Source organism: Corvus kubaryi, unplaced genomic scaffold (genome assembly GCF_017639235.1).
Source record: "Corvus kubaryi isolate FWS band 111438036 unplaced genomic scaffold, C.kubaryi_AGA036_p1.0 66, whole genome shotgun sequence".
In the NCBI taxonomy this organism is placed as follows: Eukaryota; Metazoa; Chordata; class Aves; order Passeriformes; family Corvidae; genus Corvus; species Corvus kubaryi.
In genome coordinates this window covers 33,260,688-33,285,591 of record NW_024582054.1, presented here as the reverse complement: position 1 = coordinate 33,285,591, position 24,904 = coordinate 33,260,688, and the positions used below count along the sequence as shown (strand labels likewise).

General features: G+C 49.4%; 1 protein-coding gene across 3 annotated transcripts in view; it reads left to right on the top strand.

Annotated features, from left to right (window-relative positions):
* The window catches only part of SAMD4A (sterile alpha motif domain containing 4A), a 98,958-nt gene continuing 74,054 nt past the window's right edge, over window positions 1–24,904 (top strand). For all 3 annotated transcript variants that reach the window (XM_042046996.1, XM_042046994.1, XM_042046995.1), the window contains exons 1-2: window positions 1–90; window positions 361–958. In XM_042046996.1, the coding sequence (XP_041902930.1) occupies window positions 763–958 (196 nt within the window). In that variant the 5' untranslated portion in view covers window positions 1–90; window positions 361–762. The remainder of the gene's footprint in view (window positions 91–360; window positions 959–24,904) is intronic.

The window sequence follows — 24,904 nt, the reverse complement described above, 5'->3', positions numbered from 1 at the left end:
CCCCCCTTCATCCCATGGACATGGCACGGCCACCTTAAAACGCCGCGCCGCCCCCCTCCTCCCCCGATCGCCGGGGCCGGTATGAGTCAGGTGAGTGTGTTGTTATACGGTGTGTGTGCGCGGGGGAGAACTTTTGGGGGGGGGAATTGTGCTGCAGTCGGGGGGGGGGGGTGGTGGGGGGGTTCCCCCCCCCCCCCCCAAATGGCGGTGCTGGATGTGGGGGGATCGCGGTGACGGTGTGGGAATGCGCGTTGGATGAGGAGTGGGAGGAAGGCAGCGGGCTGAGTGCGAGCCTTCCTCTCCATCCTCCTCCTCGTCCTCCTGCAGCCCCCCTGACGCCCCCTCCTCTCTCTGTTCCAGGTGTGAAGCCCCCGCCGGGAGGAGGTCGTTCCCCTCGCTGGCTGCAGCCCTGACGCTGGGATTTTCCTTTTTTTGGCTTTTTTTTTTTTTTTTTTTCGGCCCCACCACCTCCCTCCTTCCCTCCCTCGCTCCCTCCCTCCAGGAATCCAGCGCTGCACCGAAGCCAGAAGAGAGGGAGCAAAAACCCAGCCCAGGCCGAGAGCTGCGTCCAGAAACCAAACCCGCCCTTCGCGTCGCAAAGGAGATTTTTTTTTTTTTAAATCATTATTATTTTTATTATTATTATTTTTATTTTTATTTTTAATACCCCTGACCCGAGCACGGTGGCGGCAGCGGCGCCGGGGCAGGGAGGCTGTCCCGGTTATTTATTCTCTCCCCGCAGAGCTGTCCCTCCGGCTCACCATGATGTTCCGAGACCAGGTTGGCGTGTTGGCCGGGTGGTTCAAGGGCTGGAACGAGTGCGAGCAGACTGTTGCGCTGCTCTCCCTGCTCAAACGCGTCAGCCGGACCCAGGCTCGCTTCCTCCAGCTCTGCCTCGAGCATTCCCTGGCAGACTGCACCGAGCTCCACATCCTCGAAGGGGAGGCCAACAACCCCGGTGAGTGGTGGCGTTTGCTGCGAGCCTTCTCGGGCGATGCTCTAATGCCGTCGAAATTTTCAAAAATACACCCAAGAAACGGGTGCGGTTTGGGAGCCGGGGGCTCCCCCAGCACGATTGCGGGAACGGCTTCTCTGCTCACGTTTTATTTTCCGAACGGGATTTGGCTTATTTCAGTTTGGTTTTTCACAGCAAACTACTCCGCTCCATGGCGTGGTGTAACTACGGTAGCATGAATGATTGGTGGCTTTTTTTTTTCCTCTCTCCCCCGTGCCCCCCCTTTCTCCTTCCATGCAGTTTCCTGTGAAATAAGTAAGTCAGGTCACGTAGAGTCTGGATTTTCTAGGCTTCTTTTGGGCAACGTGGCTTGCTTTGCTCTCTGCAACATGCAGAAGGAGCCCATCGCTACCTCAGACGAACTGTTATTGTATAAAGGTCTGGGCAACTGGGTTATCCTTTTTTTTTTTTTTTTTTTCTGTTAAATGTGGCAATTCCTATTTCATCATTCAGATCCTGTTTGGACGCATTTTTTTCCTGCGGCTCTGAATACCCCCTTGTGTTTCAGCAGAGCTCTAAGAAAATATGAGTGGACTGTTTCATGTTACTGAGCATGCAGGGTGCAGGACAGAAAATGTGCGTGGCTACCAAAAGTGTATTTTTCTTTTATTTATTCGCCATTACAAGTTGCTCAACTCCTCCAAAGTAAACGGGAGTTGGAGCAGGATGGGAATGGCACAAGCGCCGTGCGAATTGCACCGTGTGTTCCCGTATTTATTTATGGGGGGTGTGTTACAGATGTGTGTGTTCCTGAGTGTGGATGTACACAGGGATGCAAGTTGCTCAAAGTAGAGTTTTTGTACTACAGAGGGTCGGTAGGGAAGGCAAAATGTCATTTAGTTGCGTAGTTCTGTTTCTCCAACGCCTCCCAAAAAAATATCCGTCCCCCCCAAAAAAAATCCTGCAACCCATAAAAAGCAAAGCAACCCTCCCGTTCCTAAGCACCCCTTTGATTTAAAATCCCAGGGGACTGGAAGCTCTTGGGTTTTGGGCTGTGCTTGGCAGAGCAGTGCCGGGGAGTGGCCGGCTGCGTTCCGTGATGGGTGGAAATCTTGCGGCCGGATCCCGAACAGAGCCCCCGGTGTGGATGGGGCGGGAGGAATGCAGGGTCCTTCTCCAGCTGTTCCCTATTAGAGCACCGAGCCGGCAGGATTTGGCAGCTGCCTGCGCTGCCATTTGATGACAAGGTCCAGCGCAGCGCCGTGTTCCACCGAGGACGGATTTAAGTCCTTCTGCAGGAAACCAAGCCTGGAGCTGCTCCGGCGCAAAGGGATCGGGGCTGGCTACAGGGGAGCGAGGCTGGAATTGGCCGTTCCCTTATATAGCTCGCAGGAATGAGAGGGAGGAATGCTGCCGAGTTCGTCTGGGCGCAATACTGCTGCTTTTATAAACAGCTGAAGGGATGAACCTCATCCATCCCTTTGGGTGGGGAGGCCCCGGGGGGGGGGCCGGGAGGGAACACGTTCTCCAAACTCGGCTGCTCCAGGATAAATCTGCAGCTTCCTGTGCCAGCCTCAGCACGGGATTTGCTGCGATTCCCTCTGCGAGTTGGTGTGAGCAATATATTTTTAATTTTATATTTTTATTGGCATCGCAGCTTTTCATTCCAGCTGTGGGCTTGGCAGTAGCCATGTCCCCTCAGCTGGCCAGGGGATTGGAAGGGGGTGATTGGTCTCCTGCCATCAGGAAAGGCGAATTGTGAAGGAAAACAGGGCTCTGAAGCGGTCCTGGACACAGAGTCACGTAGGGCCGCCTGTGTGGTGGCGTTTGCTCCATGTAAGCCAGGGTGCAGACCAGGGCTTGGGCCCTTCCCATCTCCTCTCGTGCGAGCAATCCCTGCTTGCCCCTGTAATCCTGTTGACCTTGCTGGGCGTGAGGATTTCTCCTGCATGCGGAGCTTGGTATCCAGCCTCCTGCCTGGCCCTTGCTGCGTTGGTGGAGCTGCCTGAGCTCTCCCTGGCTTGCCTTCCAAAAATGATCTCTTCCTCCAGGGCATTTGTAACTGATGCCAAAACCTGGATCCGTTGAGTTCCTCTTTCTCACCAAACTCCCCTCTGTATGGCTTTCCCATGGGATGGACATATCCATGCATGCTGCAGAGCAAGACACGCGCTTTTCCAGGCAATCCTGTTGCAGTGGAGGGAAGGTCAGCTGAGATTTGTAACCAGGCTCAGTTAGGAAATAGCATTTAGTCTCCTGTGTTAGTGCTGCCTTCCTAAAACCACCTGAATTCCTTAAATCGTTCCTGTTTCATGCCTGTTTGGCAGCCTGGCACTTGTCACTTGCCTGGCAATGGAATCACACCAAGTCCTGAACAGCAGCGTCATCATCGAACCTTGTGTTACTCATTACTTTTTGAATCCTGGCGTTTGCATAACTACTTTGGGCTCGATTCCCTCCTGGGCTGGGGCCTGAGGTGTCTCCTGGTACATTTTCCAGGTGTTTGCTGCCTTGGAAATGCTGGCTCCCTGCTTGTAGGTGCCCCACTGGTACCCCTGGTGGGGGCTGCCTGTAAGGCAGGGGATGTTCCCTTTCTGTGAAATCCACTGTCTGGGAAGGGCTGTCACCAGCTGAATGTAACATGCTGGGCTAATGTACTGGAGCAGGTGTTGGAATTACACTGGGTCCTCGTGAGAATTGAGTTGTTTCAGACGTGCAGGACCTGTTGCATGTCCCAACCCTGTGGGGAGGTGGAAGAACTGGAATGTCACCCGTAGGTGATGGTCCTTAGGAGGAGGTGGCAGCCTTGCTGTGGTCCGTGGTGGATGAGCACCATCCTTGGAAATATCACCAACAACAGGCATCAGGAGGGATCCCAAAGGGAGATCAGAGCTTTGAGATCCTCTCTGACTGGTGGTGCTGGGCTCAGAGCCTTCAGGTGTGTGGACCAGGCACAGAGGAAAATCCATTTCAGTAAAGGTGTCCAGGTTGTTTCTTGCCTGGTAGACTCCAGATGAGAGGTCTGATGAATGGCAGATGTAGTGGGAAAACTCAAGGAAGAAAAATAACTCTTTTTAACTAGTTAATTGCCACAGAGAAACAAGTCTATTTCATTTGAAGGAGTTCTTTTTTTTTTTTTTCCCAAGTGTGAGAGTATTTTCATAACGACAGCCAAGCCCTCCTCATTAGTACTGCAAACCCAGCGTGGTTCTGCTGTGTACAGCTGTGTATGACCCTCAGAAAGCCCTGAGGAGCCTCCTGATTCCATGGTTCTCTGGATCCCTGCCTAAGGCTGGAGGGATGGATGAAACCTTGCTGCCAGCCTCAGATCAGGGATGTCTTGCAGGAAGTTGCTCTGGTGTCTGGGGGAACACAGAGATGTGGGGGCTGCTCAGGGGGCTGCGAGACCGCCCTCAATCCATCACTTGGTTATAAAGGGAAAATAGGAGTGGGAAGCAAACATGGAAGGACATCTATATGTTCTTCATTAGGTGAAGTGTACAGCTTGGGGTTGTCCTACGCAGTGGCTTCACTGGTTCAAACTGGTGAAGAGTGTGGGTTGTTGTTAATTCAATTTGAGCGTGAATGGCTTGGTCTGCAGAGAAGGAGGAGAATATGGAAACCATATTATCTGTGCACAGAAATAGAAGTTTCAGGTATTGCATAGTACTATTTAAAAGCCTGCTATAACTTCCTTCCTTCCTTCCAGCCTGGCCTTGCTGGGCAGCTTCAGTCCCAGCTGCTCGGAGCCGTCAGGACGCAGTGACCTCCTCTAAGCTACCAGTAAAGGTCAGGCAGGAGTGGGGTGTGCCTTATGGTGGGAATGGGACCTGTGCTCCTCCTGAGGCACCCAGGGGTGCTGGGAATGGCTGCTCTGTGAGCTACAGACCCAGTCAGGAGGTGTGCGGGCTGTATCCATGAAACGTGGTCCGTGGGCTTTGGACATTGAGTGCAGAATGTGCTTCTCCTTTCATCTCCTCAAGTGTCCCTGTGGGGTTTTTTTCCAAAGCAGTTAGTCCCACATCCCACCCCACCAGCCGTGGCTTCCTCGCTCCTGCAAGGTTGACAGAATTGCCCAAAGACTCCTGTAGGTCCTCCAGATGTCCAAACACCCACATGCACTGATGGAAGCAGTGACAGCTTTAAGCTCTTGGCCTTAAAGGGCAACAGGCTTTCTCTGGCCTGTGCACAGGACATTAACCGCTCCACATGTGAGGGCCAAAATCTTTATTTCATTTCAGCAGGCTGTCAGGTATCACAAGGGGAGCATCAGGATGACCTACATTGCTCATCCTGGGAAGGACTGGCCAAAGGAAGGGACAAGGGTTGCAGGGAGCTGTAATGTCTTTTAATAGACCAAGTGATGCAGCTGGAAAAAATGGCCAGGCACGAAGGTCCACCAGCTCAAAGGAGGGCTTGTGTGGTTGTGAGGGTTTTTTCCCCGACTGTACCGGCTGGTCTATTAAAAGGTATTACATATTCCTGCAGACCTTGCTGCTTATATCCTTAGCTCCCTGTGGCTCCAGCCCTGCATCTATTGCTGCCACCCCAGCCACAGACAGTCTCCCAGCCCATCAGGAAGCTGCTACCCCTGCACTGTGCAAATTTTGTAGTTCATCCCCAGTGACCCCCCCCGATGGAAAATCGTCCCAGTGCCCAGTGTGAAGGTGTTTCCCTTTTTTTTTTTTTTCTTGGCTTACAGTTGCATTGCAATGCTGAGCTCTAGTTTAAATGTCCTTGGGCTGTGTGAGGGCATTGCTGGGCTGTCACACAGTGGGACTGGAGGAGCCCAGGAGGCATCCCAGGAGGAGGATGGGGTAAGGAGCTTAGCGTGTGCTTAGTGGAAGTGATAGGGAGTTCTAAGTGCAGGGCTGGACTTTGGTGTTGTGTGGTCATTCCACACACTCGTCTCTGCTTGGAGAGTGATGTGAGCAGCCCTGCTAGCTCTGCTCATTAAAAATTAGGAGCTGGGACTCATAAATGGAGAGATCATAGAATCACAGAAGAGATTCACAGAAGGGTTGGAAGGGACCTGAAAGATACCTCGTTCAAACCCCTCAGACAGGGACACCTTCCACCAGACCAGGCTGCTCAGAGTTCCATCCAACCTGGCCTTGAACACTTCCAGGGATGGGACAGCCCAAGCTTCTCTGGGTGACCTGGGCAAACCTCAGATCTCCTGAGCTGTTGGACACTTGCTTTTAACCTGCCTGCTGGTGCTTGACCTGCTGCCACACATCTTTCCCAGGCTTTGTTTGCAAACTTGAGGGCTAAATGCTATCAGTGCTGGGATTTTTGGAAAATACTGAGGGGAGGGGTACAGAAGTACAGAGTGGTGTTAGCCAGGGGCGTTAAGCCAGGCTGCACACCCAGTGTTCTCTTGTGATTCAAAGCTATTTTTATTTTTAGGGATGCTTTCCAGAGTGGCTGTGGGAAGCACTGCTGGCTGGAGGAAGGTCTGTGGTGTGGCATTACAAAGGCTCCCCTTTGCTGTCCCCCTCAGCCCAGTGCTGGGACCTAGGGGAGACTCTACTGGGCTTGCACTTTGTTCTTCTGTATTTTCTCCTATTTGCTTAAAAATTCCTTCCCTTGTCATTCCTGGCACATGTCCCTTGCAGTTAGAGGAGTAAGGAGATACTCCCTTTTCTTGCTCCCAAAATTTTGGCAGCATGAATGGCAAGGTGTCCTCCATAGGCAGAGCTAATGAGGGCCAGGTCATTTGGATGGGGGTGGCAGAGCTTGCCAGGGTAGTAGTTTTTAGGTAGTAATGCCTAAAGTGGGGAGGAAAAAGTTAACTAATGGTAAGAGCATGGTTTGCTGCCTGGAGCATGGTGTGGTGCAAGAGGGTTGCCCGTGGGTGGGCTGCTTTCTCCCAGAGACCTTTCCATACTTTACAGTGTCCTTGTATGCATTTTCTCAGGTAGTTCATGGCTCAGTGAGGGGCCTGGTGCCAGGGTTCATCTCCCCACTGACTTCAGTTGGGAAAAATCCCACTGTTGAAGTGCATGTGAAAGATGCAGAGAACCATTTCATGTATCACCACAGACCTGAGCTGGAATTCTCTGCCTGGACCAGCTTGTTCCTTGATTCCTTCTGTGTAGGTATCTCACGTTTGTGCTTGGAAAAGCAGCAGTGCTGAAGTTCTGTCCCACCAGAGTGGGTGCGGGGAGGATGTTGGTGAAGGAGAGGAAGCACACAGAGCATCACTGTCAAGATATGGATTGATGGGAGAGGTTGAGGACAGCTTTAGATCGAGAGCTGAATAGGAATCAGCTGTAGAGCCATCAGTTAAAATAATCTAGTTTGTGAATACACTTATCTGCAAACGAAATTAAATGGATGAGTGGGGAAAGCGCTCTGCTTGTAGCTTGGGCCGTGGCCGGTGGATGATCCTCTGCACAGTTGCATCCTTTGGTGTGTTAGACCTCAAAATCTGAGCAAAGCTGCATGCCCATTTCACCGTTTATATTTTATATTTGCAATTGGACCAGTTGCTTTTAAAGTAGTTGATGTTCTGGTCAGCCAAATTTTCCTGCAGAGTTTCCCTGAACCAGTTGATGAAGGTTGTGGATCACGGTGCAAATTCCCATCTCCCTACAATTTCTCAAGCTTTGCCCTTTCTTCTTCTCATGTTCCATCAAAAAAAACCCCACCTTTATTTCATTTGTAGCCCATGAAAGCCACTTTTTACCAAGCTGGAGTTACGTTTGCAATCAGCGTAACTGAAATAGTAATTAGCGTGAACGCCGGCTTTATTTTAGGATGCATCCGTCAGTGCTTTAGCACTCCAGCGTCGAGCTCGTGTTTAATGTTACCACAGATAACTGCTGGGAGAAAGGGCACCCCTTGCACTGCCTCTGCACCCCAACCCTGGGGATGGATTCATCAGAGAGAGAAGAAGCTGCTGTACTGCAGTGCCCTGTCTTGGGGTTCCAATCGCCCCAGTCTCCTCCCCACTTCTTGCACGGAGCTGGCTAAGTGCAGGAGCCCACACAAAGCACAGGTTGTTGTGTTTGAAGCCCTTTTTGTCTGCAGAAAAGCCCCAAGGGTGGTGGGATGAGCCCTCACATGAATTGTGTGTTTGTGCAAATCTACCTCTGGGTGTGCGTGTGCCCTTTGTATTTTCTACTTTCACTGAATAAACAAGACCATTACTATTTTACTAACTCTTGGTTACGCAAGAGCTGCTGAGGGATCTACAAGAGGCTGCAGGTCTGATGCAAGGGATCCCCAGGCTTGCATGTTCATCCCTTTTCCCTTAAAAAAAAAATGGTGTGTTTATCTTTGCAGTGCTCTGGTCCTGAGAAGAGACCTAGAGATTTGCAGAGGTCATTGCTGAGTGCAAGTTTGACAATGGCAAACAGCCAAACCAGTGGCTTTCCATCTTGGCCCAGTAATTACAAATAAAGTTGAGGTTGGAGTGAGCAGATCCGTTCCCGACTTCCTCTTCCGCAGGAGATGCTTTAAGTGGAAGGGCAGGATCTCATCAAAACAGGGTTGGGGGTCTCTGTTGGAGAAGGTGTTGCTGGCTGTTCTTTGGAAGGGGTTTTGTGGGCACAGGGAGTTGTGTTTCTGACACAGAGGGGGATTGCAAGATGGATTTTCTCTCATGGAGCAGACCATGGGATGGTCTCATCCACAGTGTGACAGCCCTGCAACTCCGTTTGCTCTGCTTCTGGGAACTGAGCAGAAAATGAGCCTGGTCAGGGTGTGGGCTAGCTCCAGAGGCAGAAACCCAGTTTGTTTTGTACCTGGCAGGAGTTGGCTGTGTGAGGCAGGTGCATGGGCTTCTCCTGGCCTCTCTGTGAAGGACACAAACACATCTGGCTAAAAAAGAGGAGCTCTAAGTGAAGGATTTACCAGCACAGGGTCACCTGTCATATGCCCTGTTCAGAGTGTGGGGTTTTATTGATGTATTTATATGCAGTGACTCCATGGCATGGATGTATCAAGGGTTTTGGTAAAGGTGTCTGAATTTTAGCCTGGTTTCTCTGATGGATTCTGTGCAGGTGTATGGTGCAGCACCTCAGCTGAGGCTTCCTGGGCTCAGCACTCCTGTCTGGAGCTTGCTGATGATGCCTGTAGATTTCTGCTCTCTGTGCTGAACCCGGGGTGTAAACCATGTATTTCTCTACCATTAATCCTGGCTGCTGCCCTTGGCAGACTCTCAGGGCATTTGCAGTGCTTGAGCTGCAGTGCAAAAACTTTCTTGTATTCTATCAGAATAATCCATGGGGCAGAGAGAGGGGCTGCCACAAACTCAGGGTCATTTTGTGTTGTGGACAAGGGACTGTCTGTGATGGGAAACGTGGATGGATGATACTGAGACGGCCCTGTTGCACCAAGGGCTGAGCCAGCTCCTGCCACAACCCCTGCAAGCCTTCCCTGTTACTTGCAGGAGCTGGACGTGGCCCAGCTTGTTGAGCTATCATGCCTGGAGATGTTATTTTACTTAAAATAATGTTAATATTGTGACTGTTGTCTGCAGGATTCAGCAGCTCTGCTTTACTCTTTGCTCTCAAGCAAGGCTGCCCTGCTTTAGAAGCACAGGGTGCTTCAGAAAGCTTCTCTTCTGTTACTGATCTTCACAAATAATTAATTCCAGATTGCTTTTTTTTTTTTTTTTTTGGATAAAACTTGTTTCAGACAAGCCACAAACCTGCCTGTCTTTTAACCAGTTAGTTCTCCTGCTCCTTGGCTATGCTGTTGCCTCATGGGGAATGGGCATGTGTTGTGTTTGGAGTTTTAATTGTTATAAGAAGAAATTGAGTGGGTGGATAAAACAGGGTTTAACCAGGTTTAGCTGGAAGCATCTTACAACCTACTTTCCCTGCCACTGCATTTTTTTTTTTTTTTTTTTTTGGTGTTTTTAACCCTGAACATCACACATCAGTTCTTCTTGTCATTGGGTTTTTTCTTGTTGTCCCCTTTTCTCTGTCCCCCATCAGTAATGGGAATTGAAGAAGGAAGAAACTGGGGAGAAAAATGCAGTGGGAAAAACCCACAACTTTTGTTGTGGCAAAACTTGGCTGATCTGACATTTACAAGTAGAACATGGTGTTTCTGCAGCAGCTGCAGTCTATGTCCATGCATTCTCCTGCTTTTCAGTTTTCCTGTTGGGATATTCCTCGTTTCTCATGCAGCAAACATCAGTGTGATTTTTCTTCCTTTTTTCTGTCTGTTCCCCAGTGTGCTCAAATTGCCACGGGGTCAGCTTGGTTCTGGATAGGTTTTTTTTTTTTAAATCTTATAGTTCCAGAGAAGTGGATTATTAAAGAAAAAAAACAAAGTCCCCTGGCTGTTTCCCTCCAGATAATGCAAACATAGATGAAATGTTGAGTTATAACTACCTGACTGACCTTCTACGATAAGAATTGTTATTAACTGGTGGTATTATGTTAAACTGATAAGAATTCTTTTTAGAAGAGGGGGGGAAAAAAAGCCCAACAAACCCTCCAGTAACCATAACAACTTACTCTGCAGCACAGGGACAGCACACAGCTCCTGACACTGCTGCTAGGGGCTCAAGGGTGGCACTGTGGGGATCCCATCCAGCAGCCCCTCGGGGGACCTGGGAAACTTCCCCAGAGTTCCAGGTTGTGCTGTGAAGGATGCCCGAGGTCACTTGGCTCTCCTGCTGCTGTCAGCCCTCTAATTTCCATCACCTGAAGGGAATTTTAGCTGAAGAGTTGTGCTCAAGCTCAGTCTGGTGCTGGGGGTTTGGCTGCAGTGGGAGGGAGGGATGAATGCAATGGTGCTGCAAGCAGGAAGAATCACAGACTTCCAGAATGATTTGGGCTGGAAGGGACCTTAAAGCTCACCTTGTTCCAACCCCTGTGGTGGGCAGGGACATCTTCCACTATCCCAGGTTGCTCCAAGCCCTGTCCAGCCTGACCTTGGACACTTCCAGGGATGGGGCAGCCACAGTTTCTCTGGGCACCCTGTGCCAGGGCCTCAGCACCCTCATGGGGAAGAATTTCTTCCCAATATCCTGTCTACCCCTTCCCTCTGGCAGTGGGAAGCCATTCCCCTTGTCCTGTCACTCCGTTCCTTGTCCAAAGTCCCTCTGCAGCTCTCTCATAAGTCCTGTAGGCACTGGAAGGGGCTGTAAGGTCTCCCTGGAGCCTCCTTTCTCCAGGCTGAACAGGGATGCTTTTGGAGGTCAAAGGAGGATGCTTTCAGTGGTCCTTGCTTAAGAAATGAGGAACGAGGCAAGGAAATCCCTTCCTTACAGTGACTGTGCTGGCAGGCTCAGGACAGCCCTTGGAGCCCTGTGGGGGGCTGGATCCAATCTCTGTGTCCTGGCAGAGGTGCCAGCTCCTGTTTCAGGTTATTACAGTAGATCAGGAGTGTGATGGGAACATACGAGTACTTAGAGCCTTCCTTGGCCCAGCTGAGCCCCGTGGGCTGTGCTTGCATGTGCTGCTCATGGGAATTCTGTCAATTTAGAGCAGAATTCGCACTTTGGTTACCGTCTGTTATCAGGGGTTGTCACTGAGGCAGTCAGAGCTAAAGAAAATCTGCTGCAAGCGACTGGTTTTTTTTAATCACCTTCTCCCTTCCCATCCCCTTGCACTTGCATTACCTGTGTGCTGTGGGTTCCCAATTTTCATGGAAAATGAGCTCACAGGTAGGAATGAGTCTAAAGGTGAACAAGCAACAAGCAGCAGCTTGGAAAGTGCAGAGACCCTAAAAAGAGAGAGGATAGGCCTGATAAAATACTCTGAATATTTCAGAATTAGGGATGAATGCATTTGAATCCATAGCTGAAGAGGCAAAGGTGTGCAACTTTGTGTATCTGCTCAAGAAATCAATTACTTAAACCTGCTGGGTTAGGAGTCATGGCAGCAGCAGGGAAGCTGTGTAAAGGTGTCTGCTCAGCCCGTGCTCGCCAACCTCTCCTCACATTCTTCTGGAGCAGCCAGTTGGATGCTGAGTGCTTTTTGTAGCCGATGTCAAATCTCGGTCAGCCGGAGAGCCTTTATAAATAAAGGTGTCTGCTGGTATTCAGGCATACGTGGATAATAGCTGCTGTAATTCAGCTGTCCAGCCTGGCTTCCTGGCTTTTATAAATGACTGATCAGAGATTCCACTGAGAATGAGGATTTAAAGGGAAGGAGCTGCTGGAAGTGGTCTCTGTGCTGATAAGCATAGCGAGTCCCTATCCCCAGGATAGGTGGCCGGTGTTGCCCTCCCTCCACTGATGTCGTGGGTTTGTATTTCACACAAGGCAAATGTTGCATTAATATAACTCGTGTTGTGGTTAGATGGCAGGGCTCTGCAGTCATTTTTTGCAAGCTGCACTCGAATCTTTGAGTTTGTCATCTTTTTTTTTTTTTTTCTTTCCCCTTTTATTTATGGGAGCGGGTAAACACTCGGAGATCTCTCTGGACAAGCCACAGCAGCTGGAGGATACTGGTTTCTCTATGGAGTGGAGGAATTTCATCAGAGGAGCTATTGTTCCACTGTGTTCTCAGCATTTTGGCAACTGTTCTTTAGATTAACCCTACAGAAAGGGGAGGGTGCTCTCTGCCGGGTCTGAAAAAATTGCAAAAATGTGGGCAGATGCTTTTGCATTGTTAGAAATCGATCCTGGTTGGTAGTGGGGAAGCATGGTGTGGGATTAGGGAATGAAGAAGCCCAAGTTCTTTAAATCCCTCCTGAAGCCAAACTGGATGTCAGCATTGATTTTCAGTTGGTTTCTGTTTTTAAGGAGGAAATAGTTGGTGTCTTCTCCCACTGCCCTGAGCAGTCAATAATCAATGTGTGATGGCTGGGGGTCCAGCCCACAGCCCTAGTGAACTACTGCAGAATCCTTGCTGGCTGGGCAATCCCTTTTCCTGGGCTGTATTGGGTTTGCTTGGAAAGGTTTTGGTAGCAGGGTGGCTTCTGTGCGAAGACGCGTGATGGGGCAGCCACAGCTTTTCTGGGCAACATGTGGCAGGGCCTCACCACCCTCACAGCCCAGAATTTATTCCCAGTATCCCATCTAACCTGCTGATAGCAAAGAACCCACGCAATGAGTTAAGGGAGTGGCTTGAGACAGCCAGACTGGTGTAAATTTGGAGGGATGAGCAACTTGAATGGGGCCTGGAGCAACCTGGGATAGTGGAAGGTGCCCTTGCCCATGGCAGGGGTGGAATGAGATGGTCTTTAAGGTCCCTTCCAACCCAAACCATGCTGTGATTGCTCATCCAAGAGCTGGTGTGGTCCCTTGCAGGGGACCCAGAGGAGAAACGAATCCCTGACTTGTGGCCAAGGGCTGATGAAGCTCCTCACTCACCCTGCAGCAGCTTCTCCTTCTGCCAGTGCCTGCAAAGCTGAATTCAGCCCCCAGCTCTGTTAGTTGCCAGATCTGCAAAACATAACCAAATTCAGGGGTTTTTTTAATCTTGTGTGCCTATTTTGATTCAGTTTACCCATACAATTACACTAATTTGCTTTATTACACGCAAAAAGATTAAAAATACATCTGGCAGAGAGGATTAAAAGCTGGTAATCTGGCTGCTAAGAAGCACACGATGCTTTAGGATTTCCTTTCGAGGTGTATGGAGCTCTGGAACATGAGCAAATGTCATCCTTTGTAGTTGGCGTTTTCATAGGGAGAGCTCATTAAAGCTGGTGTGATTGTTTGAGTGAACGAGAAATGAATGAATTTAAAATATAAGACTAAATCCTACCACATTAAAGCAGTAGTTGTGATTTAAAAGCTCGTTTTTGGTTTGGGTTTGTGTTTTTTGTGTGTGTAAACCTGGAGCAATAGGGTTGTTTTACCTTTTAAGGGATTTAACAAGTCTCCCTAATTTTCTTTTAATGTTGCAGAGCTTAAAAATAATGCAAGGTCGGGCTGAGCGTAACTAATTCCAGTGTGAAAGCAGAGGAAAGCCTGTTTCTCTGTAGACTTAAAATTAGTGCAGCAATCCTCAGTACAACCTTTGAGAGGGATGTAGCAGGAAAAGAGCCTGCTGGAATCTTGATAAATAAAAATATGTGCTTGGGGATTTTTTTTTCCCTTTTTTTGTCCAAGGAGAAAGGGGAGCCCTATAAAAGCCAAGGTTTAATTTAGTTTTGCTTGCTTTCCCACATGCCCCAAGAGGGCATGTGGCAGGTCAAGGTGTGATGAAGGTGTCCTTGGATCCTTCAGGGGCTGGCAGACCCCTCTGCGGGTGCTGGGTTTTGAGTCCTTATCACTTCACTTATCTGGGTTTACCCGTGTCAGGGTCCCAGGGGTGCTGAGAGCTTTTCTCCCAGGATCTGAGTTGGTCTGTGTGAGCTCTGCTGCTCTGTCCCAGTTTGGTGCTGGCATTTTGGGAGGGGGATCCCCTTACTGTTTCACAAAACCTTTTTGTTTCACTATTAAGGCTTAGAGTGGTGAGTGTTACCTTTATCAAAAACCCACAAACTTAGCTGTTTTCACACAGCTCTGGCTGTGCTGCCCGTTGTGGCCTCCTGCGTAACAAGAAGCCCAAAGCTCTTCCTGCTTTTCCTGCAGCAAGCCCACAGCATTCGTGTGACAAAAACACACCTTGCTTTGGTCAGGCCACCCTTGGGGATCCCACAGCGTGTCCTGGCCGCTGTGCTGCTGTGACAGTAGCAGAGAGGTGTCACCGTGTCACCTCAGTGCTGCAGGGGATGCCCAGGGCCCTCCACCGCCATCATTACAGAGCTGTTTCCCTGCTTGTCCCTCACCACATGTGTTAACTTTGCTTTCCAAGTCTGGACTGCTGGCACAACCCGTGTGTGTCTCTTCTTTCCGTACATTGTGCTCTCCTGCTGCTGGAGGTGGCCCGGAGCCTGGTGACACTGTGAGGACGCGTGGGGGAAGGGGAGTTCCCACGTCCTTGCTCCTGTTTCCCTTCCCTTTCCTTGGCCACAGAGACTGTTTTCATGATGTCGAGGTTGCTGGTGGTGACAGCGAGTGTTTTGTGCTGCGTGCCCCAGGGGAGACACTGAGGACAGCTCCCATTTCCCGCCAGCCTTTCGGCTCTCAGGGAGCCCCGGGGTTGCCCCATGGCTGCCAGGATGCAGATGCTGGTCCCTGGACTGCTCCGACTCTTCCCTGCGTGGGATGCAGCCAGCAGCCTCCCATCCCCTCCGTGCCAGCTGGAGCCCTGCCCGAAGCACCAGCCCTCCCTGGGCATCACCTTCCCGCTGGCAGAGCTGCAGCCAAATAAAAAGCGTTTTACTCTCTCCATCTCCTATCTGCTGCGTGACTGCCTGGCCCTGGCGAGGGAGATGGGGCTGTGGATATCTCTCCAGAGCCAGGATTTGGGCTGTTTTCCTCTCCCTCAAAATGTCTACACCCCCTGGTTTGCAAACACATTCACCTCTGCCTCCATCCGTTGAGATTTGTGGTTTTTTGTTAACTCCTTACATGCCCGTGGCTGATAAAATTTGGCCTGTTATAGTAGAAACTCCAGCATGTGCTACTTTGTTTTTTTTCCCAGCAGAATCCGTATGTTGCAGCTTTCAGAAGAGAGGAAAGCCGCGTAAACTTTTCGTGTCTAGCATTGCTAATTTAAGGGGTGAGAAATTGGCCTGGGTCTCTTTTTTAAAGAACTGAGCATATACTGATAGTAGCAGTGTTGGTACTGAATAACTTGATAAGCTGAAGAATGCAGCAATATCTAAAATTAAATCTGTTCTTAATTGCTGGGTTATAAATGGCAGCGTTTTCTCCAAATGGAATTAATTTATTATTTTTCATTTGCCGACACGAGTCTCGGCAGCACAAACCCCACATTTTGCATTAATACAATAATAAGGCACTTCCAAAAGGTGTGTTTGGCATTTGTAACACACAGCACAATCTAACAAACCATAAACTATGTCAAAATACTCCTAAAGTGGTAATTAAAACTTTTTTTTAAATGTAGAATAGATGAATACATTCCAAATTGTGACTTTTCAATGAAGCTCTTTCATAAAAAACATTGTTTCTTGCCAAAACAAATTCAAAGGCATTTTTGTAATTTCTGCTGGGGAAAGGAGGAGTGTTTATCCAGCCTTTCATGTTGGCTGGGCTTTTTGACTTTTATTTAAAACTAAAAAAAAAAAAAGGCAGTGCAGAAAAAGGGGTATTTTTTGTCTGAATGTGCATTAAAAAGTCTCACTCCTGTCCTTTCTGGAGCAATGTGCAATGAAAGCTGGGGCAGGATGCTTCTTGGGGTGCAAGGCTGTCTTTAGCATCCTATCTGAAGTCCAGTGGTGATGGGATCCCATGGCACGTTGTATTTGGGGCAGACATGGATCCCAAAGTGGTTCCTGGGGTTGGGGATCCAGCTGCCATTGGTGGCTCCTGCCTTCAGAGGAGGGTACCACCTGTGAGCGCTCGGGATGGGAATGGGGTTCCCCTGCTTGCTTTGCAGAGCATCATCTGCAGCCTCAGGCATCCAACCAGCCCACAAAGCAAAACTGCTCGAGGTGTTTATAGCTTTTCCTCCTGTTGTTTTTTTTTTTATCATTTCCATTTTGAACATGTTTTTGACAGCTTTTACCTGCTGAGTCACCATTTGTCCTCGTGCACGGGAGCTGCTGCTGACGTACCGAATCCCTGAGCAGGCTTGAGCAACCATCATTTAAAAACAAATCCTGCCAGAGAAGTGGGCTTTTTTCCCCTCTTTATTTTCTTCCTACCACCAACTGCTTTTCCCACTGTGTGTTTGCTCTGTTACACGAGGTGGGTGTTTTATAGATGCGATGCCTTCACATTGCTAAGGATGGCTTTACTGTTTATCACATCCCATGGAGGAACTGTGTGTTGCAACGAGATAATGGTGCAGCATCTGGAGATAACTGTGTCTGATTCTGCACCGAGCACTCTGCTTCTCCTGATGGATCTTTCTGGTGGTGAACCACAACTTGAGCACAAACTGATTCTCGTAGCTCGTCTTAATTAGATACAAATCCTTGCTTGCTGTTACTTCTGGTGGATGGGAAGGGACAGTTGGTCTTTCAAGGGTAATCCCAATATCCAGGTTAGTTTTCTTTCCCACTTACCAGGTTCAGATGGCAGGTGTGTTTATAGCTGGTTTTGCAGTGTTGCTGAGTGCTTGGTCTGCATCACAGACCATCACAGACAACCAGACTGCAGCAGCCACCTCTCCAGAAACCATTTGGAAAGGATTTGGATATGTGCAGTGACACTCATTTAGGGGATTGAAACACCTGCCTTCTGGTCCCCTTCTGCCCCAAAAATGCACCTCAGATTTGCTTTGATTTACTATCTGTAATTTTGTGCATTGGGTGGTAAATGACAGGAATACTGTTAGCTCCTTCCTTTTTCTGCATCCTCACGCTCCTCCAGCGTTGATGCTGCAGATGGAGGCTTACAGGATGGTTGGGTTGGAAGGCACCTGAAAAACCATCTCATCCCCACCCCCTGCCATGGGCTGGGACACCTTTGGCTGGCCAAGTTGCTCCAAGCCCCATCCAGCCTGGACTGGAACACTTCTAGGGATGGGGCAGCCACAGCTTCTCTGGGTAGTGTGTGCCAGGGCCTCACCACCCTCACAGGGAACAATTTCTTCCTGATTCTTCATGGTGTGCACAGCTGTTCTGCCTGGGTGGTGTATTCCTTATTTTATGGGTGCTCCCGCCTTCCTCCTTTCTGGGGAATTCACTGCAGAAATTAAATGTTCAGTCTAGTTATAAGTTTCTGTCTCTGTATTAATCCATCCATATATTTATTAGCCCTCTGGGTGGTTGCATTTCACTGTAATACAGCTGCTAGTGGGATGTTAATCTTAGTGAAAGTCTATTTTAGCTTTCTTCTGATAGTGCAGCCTGCTGTCATCCTGTGGGGCAAATCCTCCCCTAGGAAGGAGGAAGGGAGACTATTTAAGGAGGAGCAATTTGTGAGGGAGCAACTGGAGCTGAAACCAAAGCCAGGTTTGGGAAGAGGAGGAGGAGGCTGGGAAGGAAGATATTTCAGGGGATGGTTTGTCTGGCCACATTGGTCTTGGGCATGGAGGTGTCCACCCACTCCTTTGTGTGTGATCAGCACTAGTTTTTGCACAAGCTGTTTAATGTGTGGCTCATTTTTTCCATAATTAAACTTCTCATGCCCTGGGGATAAGCTGTATTGATCAGCCAGTAAATCCTTGACCTCAGATTCAGCAAGGCAGCCCAGGTTCCTGTGGAACCCATCCCTGGAGGTTTTCAGCATCCCTGGAGGTGTTCACCAACCTTGGAAGTGTTCAAGTGTTCACATCGTGACTGGTTGTGGCACTCAGTGCTCTAGTCTAGTTGAGAAGGTGGTGACAGTCAAAGGTGGGGTTCAGTGATCAGAGACGTCTTCTCCAACCATTCTGTGATTATGGGGGTGGGGTTTACGTGTGAAACCCATGGGATATATTTGCCTCTTGTCCTTCCTTCTGTAGTTTGTCAAGAGGACACAGAAGATGAGAAGCTTTGTACTTGTGCTGCTGTTAAATCTGAATAAGTAATTCAATAATGAATAGCTATCAGTTCATTACTTTCATATTAAGGAGAAATCCTGTGCTTTTAAAGCCTTTTTATAAGGATTGGATTGTGAGCTAATTTCTAATCTTGCACAACTAACGGGTACTTGAACATAAGGCTTCCTTTTATCATTGCAGTCTCTTTTGTTAGAGCAATCACCAGCATATGGTTTTGGAGGATTTAACATCTCAGACACATGGTGACACTCTCTTAGTCCTCTCTGTGCATGCAAGTCTAAAAGTCTGGGGTTTTTTTAAGTCTCCAGGATGCCTGTGAGTACTTGGAGCTAGAAAAGAAAACAGAAGGCCCACCAACACCAACAGGTTTTGCAAAAGAAGGTTTCTAAAAATGTGACTTATTGAGGAGAGCACGTGTGTCTGGGCTGTAACATAGAACTTGTTGACATGTTTTGCTAAATTTGCTCTGGGTTTTTTTATTTTAGCAGTTGGAAAAAGCTTGTAAAACTGGGGAATGTGTGCAGTGGTTTTCCCTCCTTTCTTAGCCCTGCTGGTTCTTGTTGTGTTCTCCTGAGGCTGACTTGTGGGTGGGTCCCAAATCATCTTCTTGGCATCTTGGGGGGTTCTTGTGCACCCAGCCTGGGCACAGCTTCCTTCTTCCATCCTACATCTCTCTGCTTGTTTAGGATTTTGTAACTATGGATTTTCCTTTTCTCCCTATCAGCCTACACAGGGACTAGAGGGCAAGTGGCTTGCTGTGTCCTGCATGCCAGCAAGGGAGCAGGGATGCTGCAGCCCCTCTTCTTTCAGGCATTAAGTGCTTTTGGCAGGGTGGAAACCCTAAATCACATTTGGGATGTGTTTAGGGAAATGAGGGCTCTGGTGGCATGGGACGTGTATTCTCACTCCTGAGCAAAAAGGGTTTGTGGTTGTAGGAAAAACCTTCAGGATTGTGGGATAGAGCTCCAGCTGGGGCTGGAGCTGCTGCAATTCTCCTCCCTCTGTCCAAACGATTTTGGTTTCCCCTTATCTATCAACGAGAGGGTGAATTGGGCTGTGCAATATTCCAGTTGTTTTTGAAAAATCAGCTTTTTTTATCCTTCCTCTCAGATGTCCCTTTGGCTGGTGATGTGTGGTAACGAGGAGGAAAAAAGAAGGGAAATCATCCTTAGGGATAAAGGACAGTGTTGTGTCCCTAGTGCCAGAGCCAGGCAGTGGAGCATGGGAAGGGCTCACTTGGGATTCATTGTGGCCTCACGTTTCTCAGCTCTGGCCATTTTCCTGTCAAAGTAGAAGCCACAGAAATATCTCATTTTATTGTGTTGCCATGAGAGAGGAAGCGTTTTCTGTCTGAAATAAGAGCTGGGACTTGGAGCAACCTCGTGTGGAGGAAGGTGTCCCTGCCCAAGGCAGGGAAATTGGAACTAGATGGTCTTTACGGTCCCTTCCAACTGAAACCATTCTCGGATTCTTGGGTTCATTTTTCCTTTTTTCCAGTGTACCCCCTTTTCTGTGCATTTATTTCTTTCTTCTAGCATACATTGGTCCATGTGCAAGCCAAGATTCCTGTGGAAGGTTCCCCATTGACATCCCGAGAGGACCAGGATGCATCAGCCTAAGTCAAGGGATTCCCACGTGGACCCCACTTCTCCCTCCTTTGGCTCAGCAGAGGGGTCCCCTCTGGCTCTGCCCTGGAGTCTTTGGGAGACCCTTCAGGAGAGCATCAGCTCGGTAGAGCTTGTGCAGCCAGGGGGGATGGTTGAATTCCAGCTTCCATCTCTGGAAGTATTCTAGAGATGTGTAGATGTGGATATGGTTTAGTGGTGGCTGTGCCAGTGTTAGGTCTTAAGTCTTTTCCAACCTAAACTGTTGTATAATTCCAGTCTGGAAGCAGCGTGGATGGGAATTCCGGGTATGTTAGGGTGAGAAGGTGCCTGCCCACCCAGGCTGGCTGCGAGATGGCCCCAAGGGGACCCTTCTCTCGCCGTGGGATCCCTCGCATCCCGTGACTGGGAAGTGCTGCCCCTAATCCAGACCTCTTAGAGCTGCTGCCATGCTGTTTTCGGCAGGCAAATGGGAATGAAGGCACTGTTTGGTGGGTGCCAGAGCTGCTCCCCACGTCCCAGACTGCAAGAGAAGCGTGGGGATGTATTCCCTTCCTCGTCTGGCACACACATATCCCCGAGGCTTGGCTGCTGTTTCAAAGCTGCTCTCTGGCTGTTTTAAATTTAGGAGCTGGCTCCTGCAGGCACAGGATAAGTGGCTGTGCCATGGGGCAGGAATGGGATAGGGCATCTGCAGTGACCAGAGCTGCTCCTCTTGCTCCTCCTCCCATTGGAGCTGCTGCCCTGTGTATTTCCACCTCACCTGTGGCAGCCCTGCTCCTGCTTCCGAGTCAGGTCATCAGGAACTGCAGGGTTTTGGGGGAAGAGAAGCAGCAGTGAGAGCAGCTCTTGCAGGGTCTCAAGATCTGTCACCCACATCCCTGCATCCCAGATAGCCAACCTTGTCCTGTACTTGCATTCAGGTAGTAAAACCTGCTCTTCTGGGCTCAAAAAGTCACATTGGCATGAACTTGCAGAGCACACAAGCACACAGCTCCTGCCTGGGCAAGCACAGGTTGAAGTCAGAGAATCAGCATCTGGCTTGATACTTGACCTTTTGTGTGCTCCCTATTGCAAGCACACTTCTTTGCAGGTCCGGGGGAAAGAAATTAAAAAATGCATAGGTTCTGTGCTGAAGGCAATCCCAGTGGGATGGTTTCATCTTTAGCCCAGGTTTGTTTTTTTGGTCCTCTCCTCCCTCTGTAAGAGGAACTGGGAAGATGAATGGATTCACGCTGAGGTCTTCTGACAGAAAATGGTGCAGTAAGCACAAAGTGTGGTGTGGGCATGGTGCTGTGCAGCACTAGGATGGTGCCTGTTAACCTGCACGTAGAAGTGTGCTGATGTCTTTCAGTGTGGCTTTAAAAGGCACCTGTACAGCTGGAAATGTAAATGTAGGAAGAATATTCAGTCCCAGCTTTCAAAGCAAAGCCTTGTCTTTCCCATCCTTCTGTATCAGAGTCCTCATCATGGACTAAACCATCCAGTTGTTTTAAACTGACAGGGCAGGTTTAGATTAGATGTTAAGAAGAAATTTGCTCGTAGGGTGGTGAGACTCTGGCACAGGGTGCCCAGAGAAGCTGTGGCTGCCCCTGGATCCCTGGAAGTGTCCAAGGCCAGGTTGGACGGGGCTTGGAGCAACCTGGGATAGTGGAAGGTGTCCCTGCCCACGGCAGGGTGTGGAACTGGATGTTCTTTGATGTCCCTTCCTGCCCAAACCAGTCTGGGATTCTGTAGTCATGCATTACAGGTCCCAGCTCAGGTATTGGGAAGACTCTTTATTTTTCCCTGTCTCACAGTCACAGAGGATTGCAGCTCTTCATCAGGAGCCCTGACTCCCCTCCAGTCATCAGGCAGGTTTAAATAGAAGAAAAATTTCTTTGGGTAGGAAAAAATAAATAAAGCTCCACCTGAATTTTCTGAATTATTTTTTTTTTGGTTGAGAACAGCCTGGAAACAAGAGCTGAGGTGTCTGAGCTGGGTACAGTAATTTATTTGGACTGAGTATAATAATTTATTTTGAGCTGGCTGTGGAAGCAGAAGGCTGCAGTGGCTTTGCCACCTTCATGTGGGTAAAGGAGGGAGAGATGAGAGTGGAGGTTTCTGCTTTGTGGGGGGGGCCTGGACGTGGCCATCTTGGCCAAAACATCTGAATTGCCCGTTCATCCTGCATGCAAGGAACATTTGCCTCACCCATGCAGATGTGGGTAAAGGGGGAAATGCTCTGCAACCCCTCTGCCCTGAGGCTTCCTTGCAGAAGGCTTGGAACAGCTTTTCGGCAGAGGTGGGAATTTGTCCCTGTAGGAACAGGGCTCTCCCTAACAGGAGATCTTTGAAAATAAATGCGTATGTTTTTGGTCTGGAAAATACTTCGGTATCCTTAGATCCTCCAGCCAGAAGGGAGCATGCTGATCCTCTGGTCTGGCCAGACAATTGCACTCCCTCATTCCCGTAGCTGAGCTCCTGCTTTCTGGGTGAGCTGGATTTGATTTCGGCATTTTCCATCAACTCCCTGAAATGGGGTCAGCTCTTGCCTGCTGTTCTTCCCAGTAGGTGATGTGCTCCTGTGGCTGGAAATCCTCTCTCCCATGCCTAACCTGGTACATGAGAGCAGCATGCAGGGATTTTATCCAGAGGTGAAGGCAGATGCTCAGCGCTGAGGGGGAAGGTGTTACCTACATGTTTTGCTCTCACCATCCCTCCTCCTGCCCCGTGAAGGGACAGTGATGGGTAGCAGCATCCCTTCTCCTTGCCCATGTCCAGTGGGTCCCATCTACATCATGAGGAGGAAAAATCGATGGATGCAGCCGGGGATATCCCCAGTCAGAGCCCATGGAACACACCAATTGCAGGGACTCCATCCGGGGCCAGTGGGCTTCCCTGTGCCAGGTTGAGTGATAAAGGCCCCCTTGTTAATGCACATTGCCTTAAGCTGTGTTTCCACAGCTTTCTGTCTGTGTACCGAGAGTGTTCAGACATGTAACTCCACCAGATCTGGCTGCTTATGGAGAAGGCTGGATTATTTGTGTTTCACAAATAAGGCCAGAAAACACAAGGGCTGGAGCACTGAAAGGCAGCTCTGCATCACTCCTGGTGGGGTTTCTTTTTCAGTCCCACTCTCCTGCCTTTTCCTTTATTTAATTTATTTTTAACCATAGACCCCTTTTTTTCTGGGCTTCATGTTCCCTGTTATCCATATTCTCTCCTGTTCCCTTAAATTTTGTGGCTCTGTAGCTGGATTGTTTCCCTCTGGAGGAGAGTCTTACCTGGGCTCCCTGCTCCCCTTTCACCTGGAGGGTCCTTTTTCCAGTGGTTGTTTTTTTCTTTCATATGGTAAAACCTTGTTTTGAAAAGAGCTGGGATTATGTATAATGAGACCTGGATGCCCTTGAGGAAAGAAGAAGTGATCGTGGTGAGCCCGGGATGCAGCAGCATCCCTTGGCAAACTCTTTTCCTGGTGTGGTTGTGGGGATTGGTAAAACTGCTCTTGTCTCAGTGAACTTTTGCATTCCCAAATCTCCTTTTTGTCCTCCTGGCTATAAAACCACTGGAGAAGCTGGTTTACGCTGGCACCTGTGTGAGCTGACAGCTCTGCATCCATCTGTCCTCACAGGGCACAGCATCTCTCCCTCATCTCCAGTGCAGCCCTTGGGAAAAGCAGCTCTGTAAAGGTAAACGAGCAGTTTGGTTAATTAGAGCTCTCTGGACCTTTTCCAGCTGGATACCCAGGGAAGCGGGGGACAGCTTGTATCCTCAAGCCAGGCACCTGCACCACAGCTCCAAGGCTCATACCCAGACACTGCAGGGATGGTCAGGCTCTGCAGGGGGGAAAAATAAACCCTAGAGCCAATTTTTTCGTAGAAAGGTCTGTAATGATCCTTTTGTGGTCCAGCCTGTCCTTAAAGCACCTTGCAGGAACAATTAAAGCAGTGCTGGTGCAAACGCAGCCATATGTTCATCTGATGACGGAGGTGTCGTTTCAATCAGCAGAAGTGTTTGGAGGAACATCTGTGAAGGGGTGGGAGGGATTTCCCAGCCCATCAGCACAGCAAGTTCTGTTCCTGTCAGACCCATGCGTGGTCTCCAGAGCTGAGCCAGACTCCTCCCGTGGGACCATCTCAGTGAGATGCTGCTCAAAAGGATTAAAAAAAAAGAGCATTTTTGCCATCTGCACAGCTGCTCAGGGCAGTCTGCAGGACAGCCGACGTGCACAGGAACAGCAGGGCCTGTCCCTCAGCCAGGGAGCCTCGGTTTTCCTAAGCTGGAAAGAATTGCTTTGGATAAACTCTGTAAAGTCTGGGTTTGTGTCGTGTTGGAGTCGGTGAACAGATGCCCGTTGTTTTATGGAGCTGTGGATGAAAACCCAGCAGCTTTCCTTTGGTTGGAATGGACGGGGCTGATGGCTGGGCATGCCCCAGGGATGTGAGCAGCACGGAGCCGGCGTTATTTTAGGGCCACCAAGATGATAAAAGGTCTGGAGCACATCTCCTATTAGGAAAGACAGACAATTAGGACTGTAAAGCCTGGAGAAGACTCTAGGGAGACCTTAGAGTCCATTCCAGTGCCTAAAGGGGCTCGAGGAGAGCTGGAGAGGGACTGGGGACAAGGGCCTGGAGTGACTGGACAAGAGAGAATGGCTTCCCATTGCCAGAGGGCAGGGCTGGATGGGATATTGGGAAGAAATTCTTCATAATGAGGGTGGGCAGGCGCTGGCACAGGGCCAGAGAAGCTGTGGCTGCCCCTGGATCCCTGGAAGTGTCCAAGGCCAGGCTGGACAGTGCTTGGAGCAGCCTGGGCTAGTGGGAGGTGTCCCTGCCATGGCAAGGGCTGGAATGAGAAAGCATCAGGTCCCTTCCAACCCAAGCCATTCTGGGATTCTCTGATTTTGTTTACCTGCTCTGTCTTCTGAGTCTCTGGGACACTGG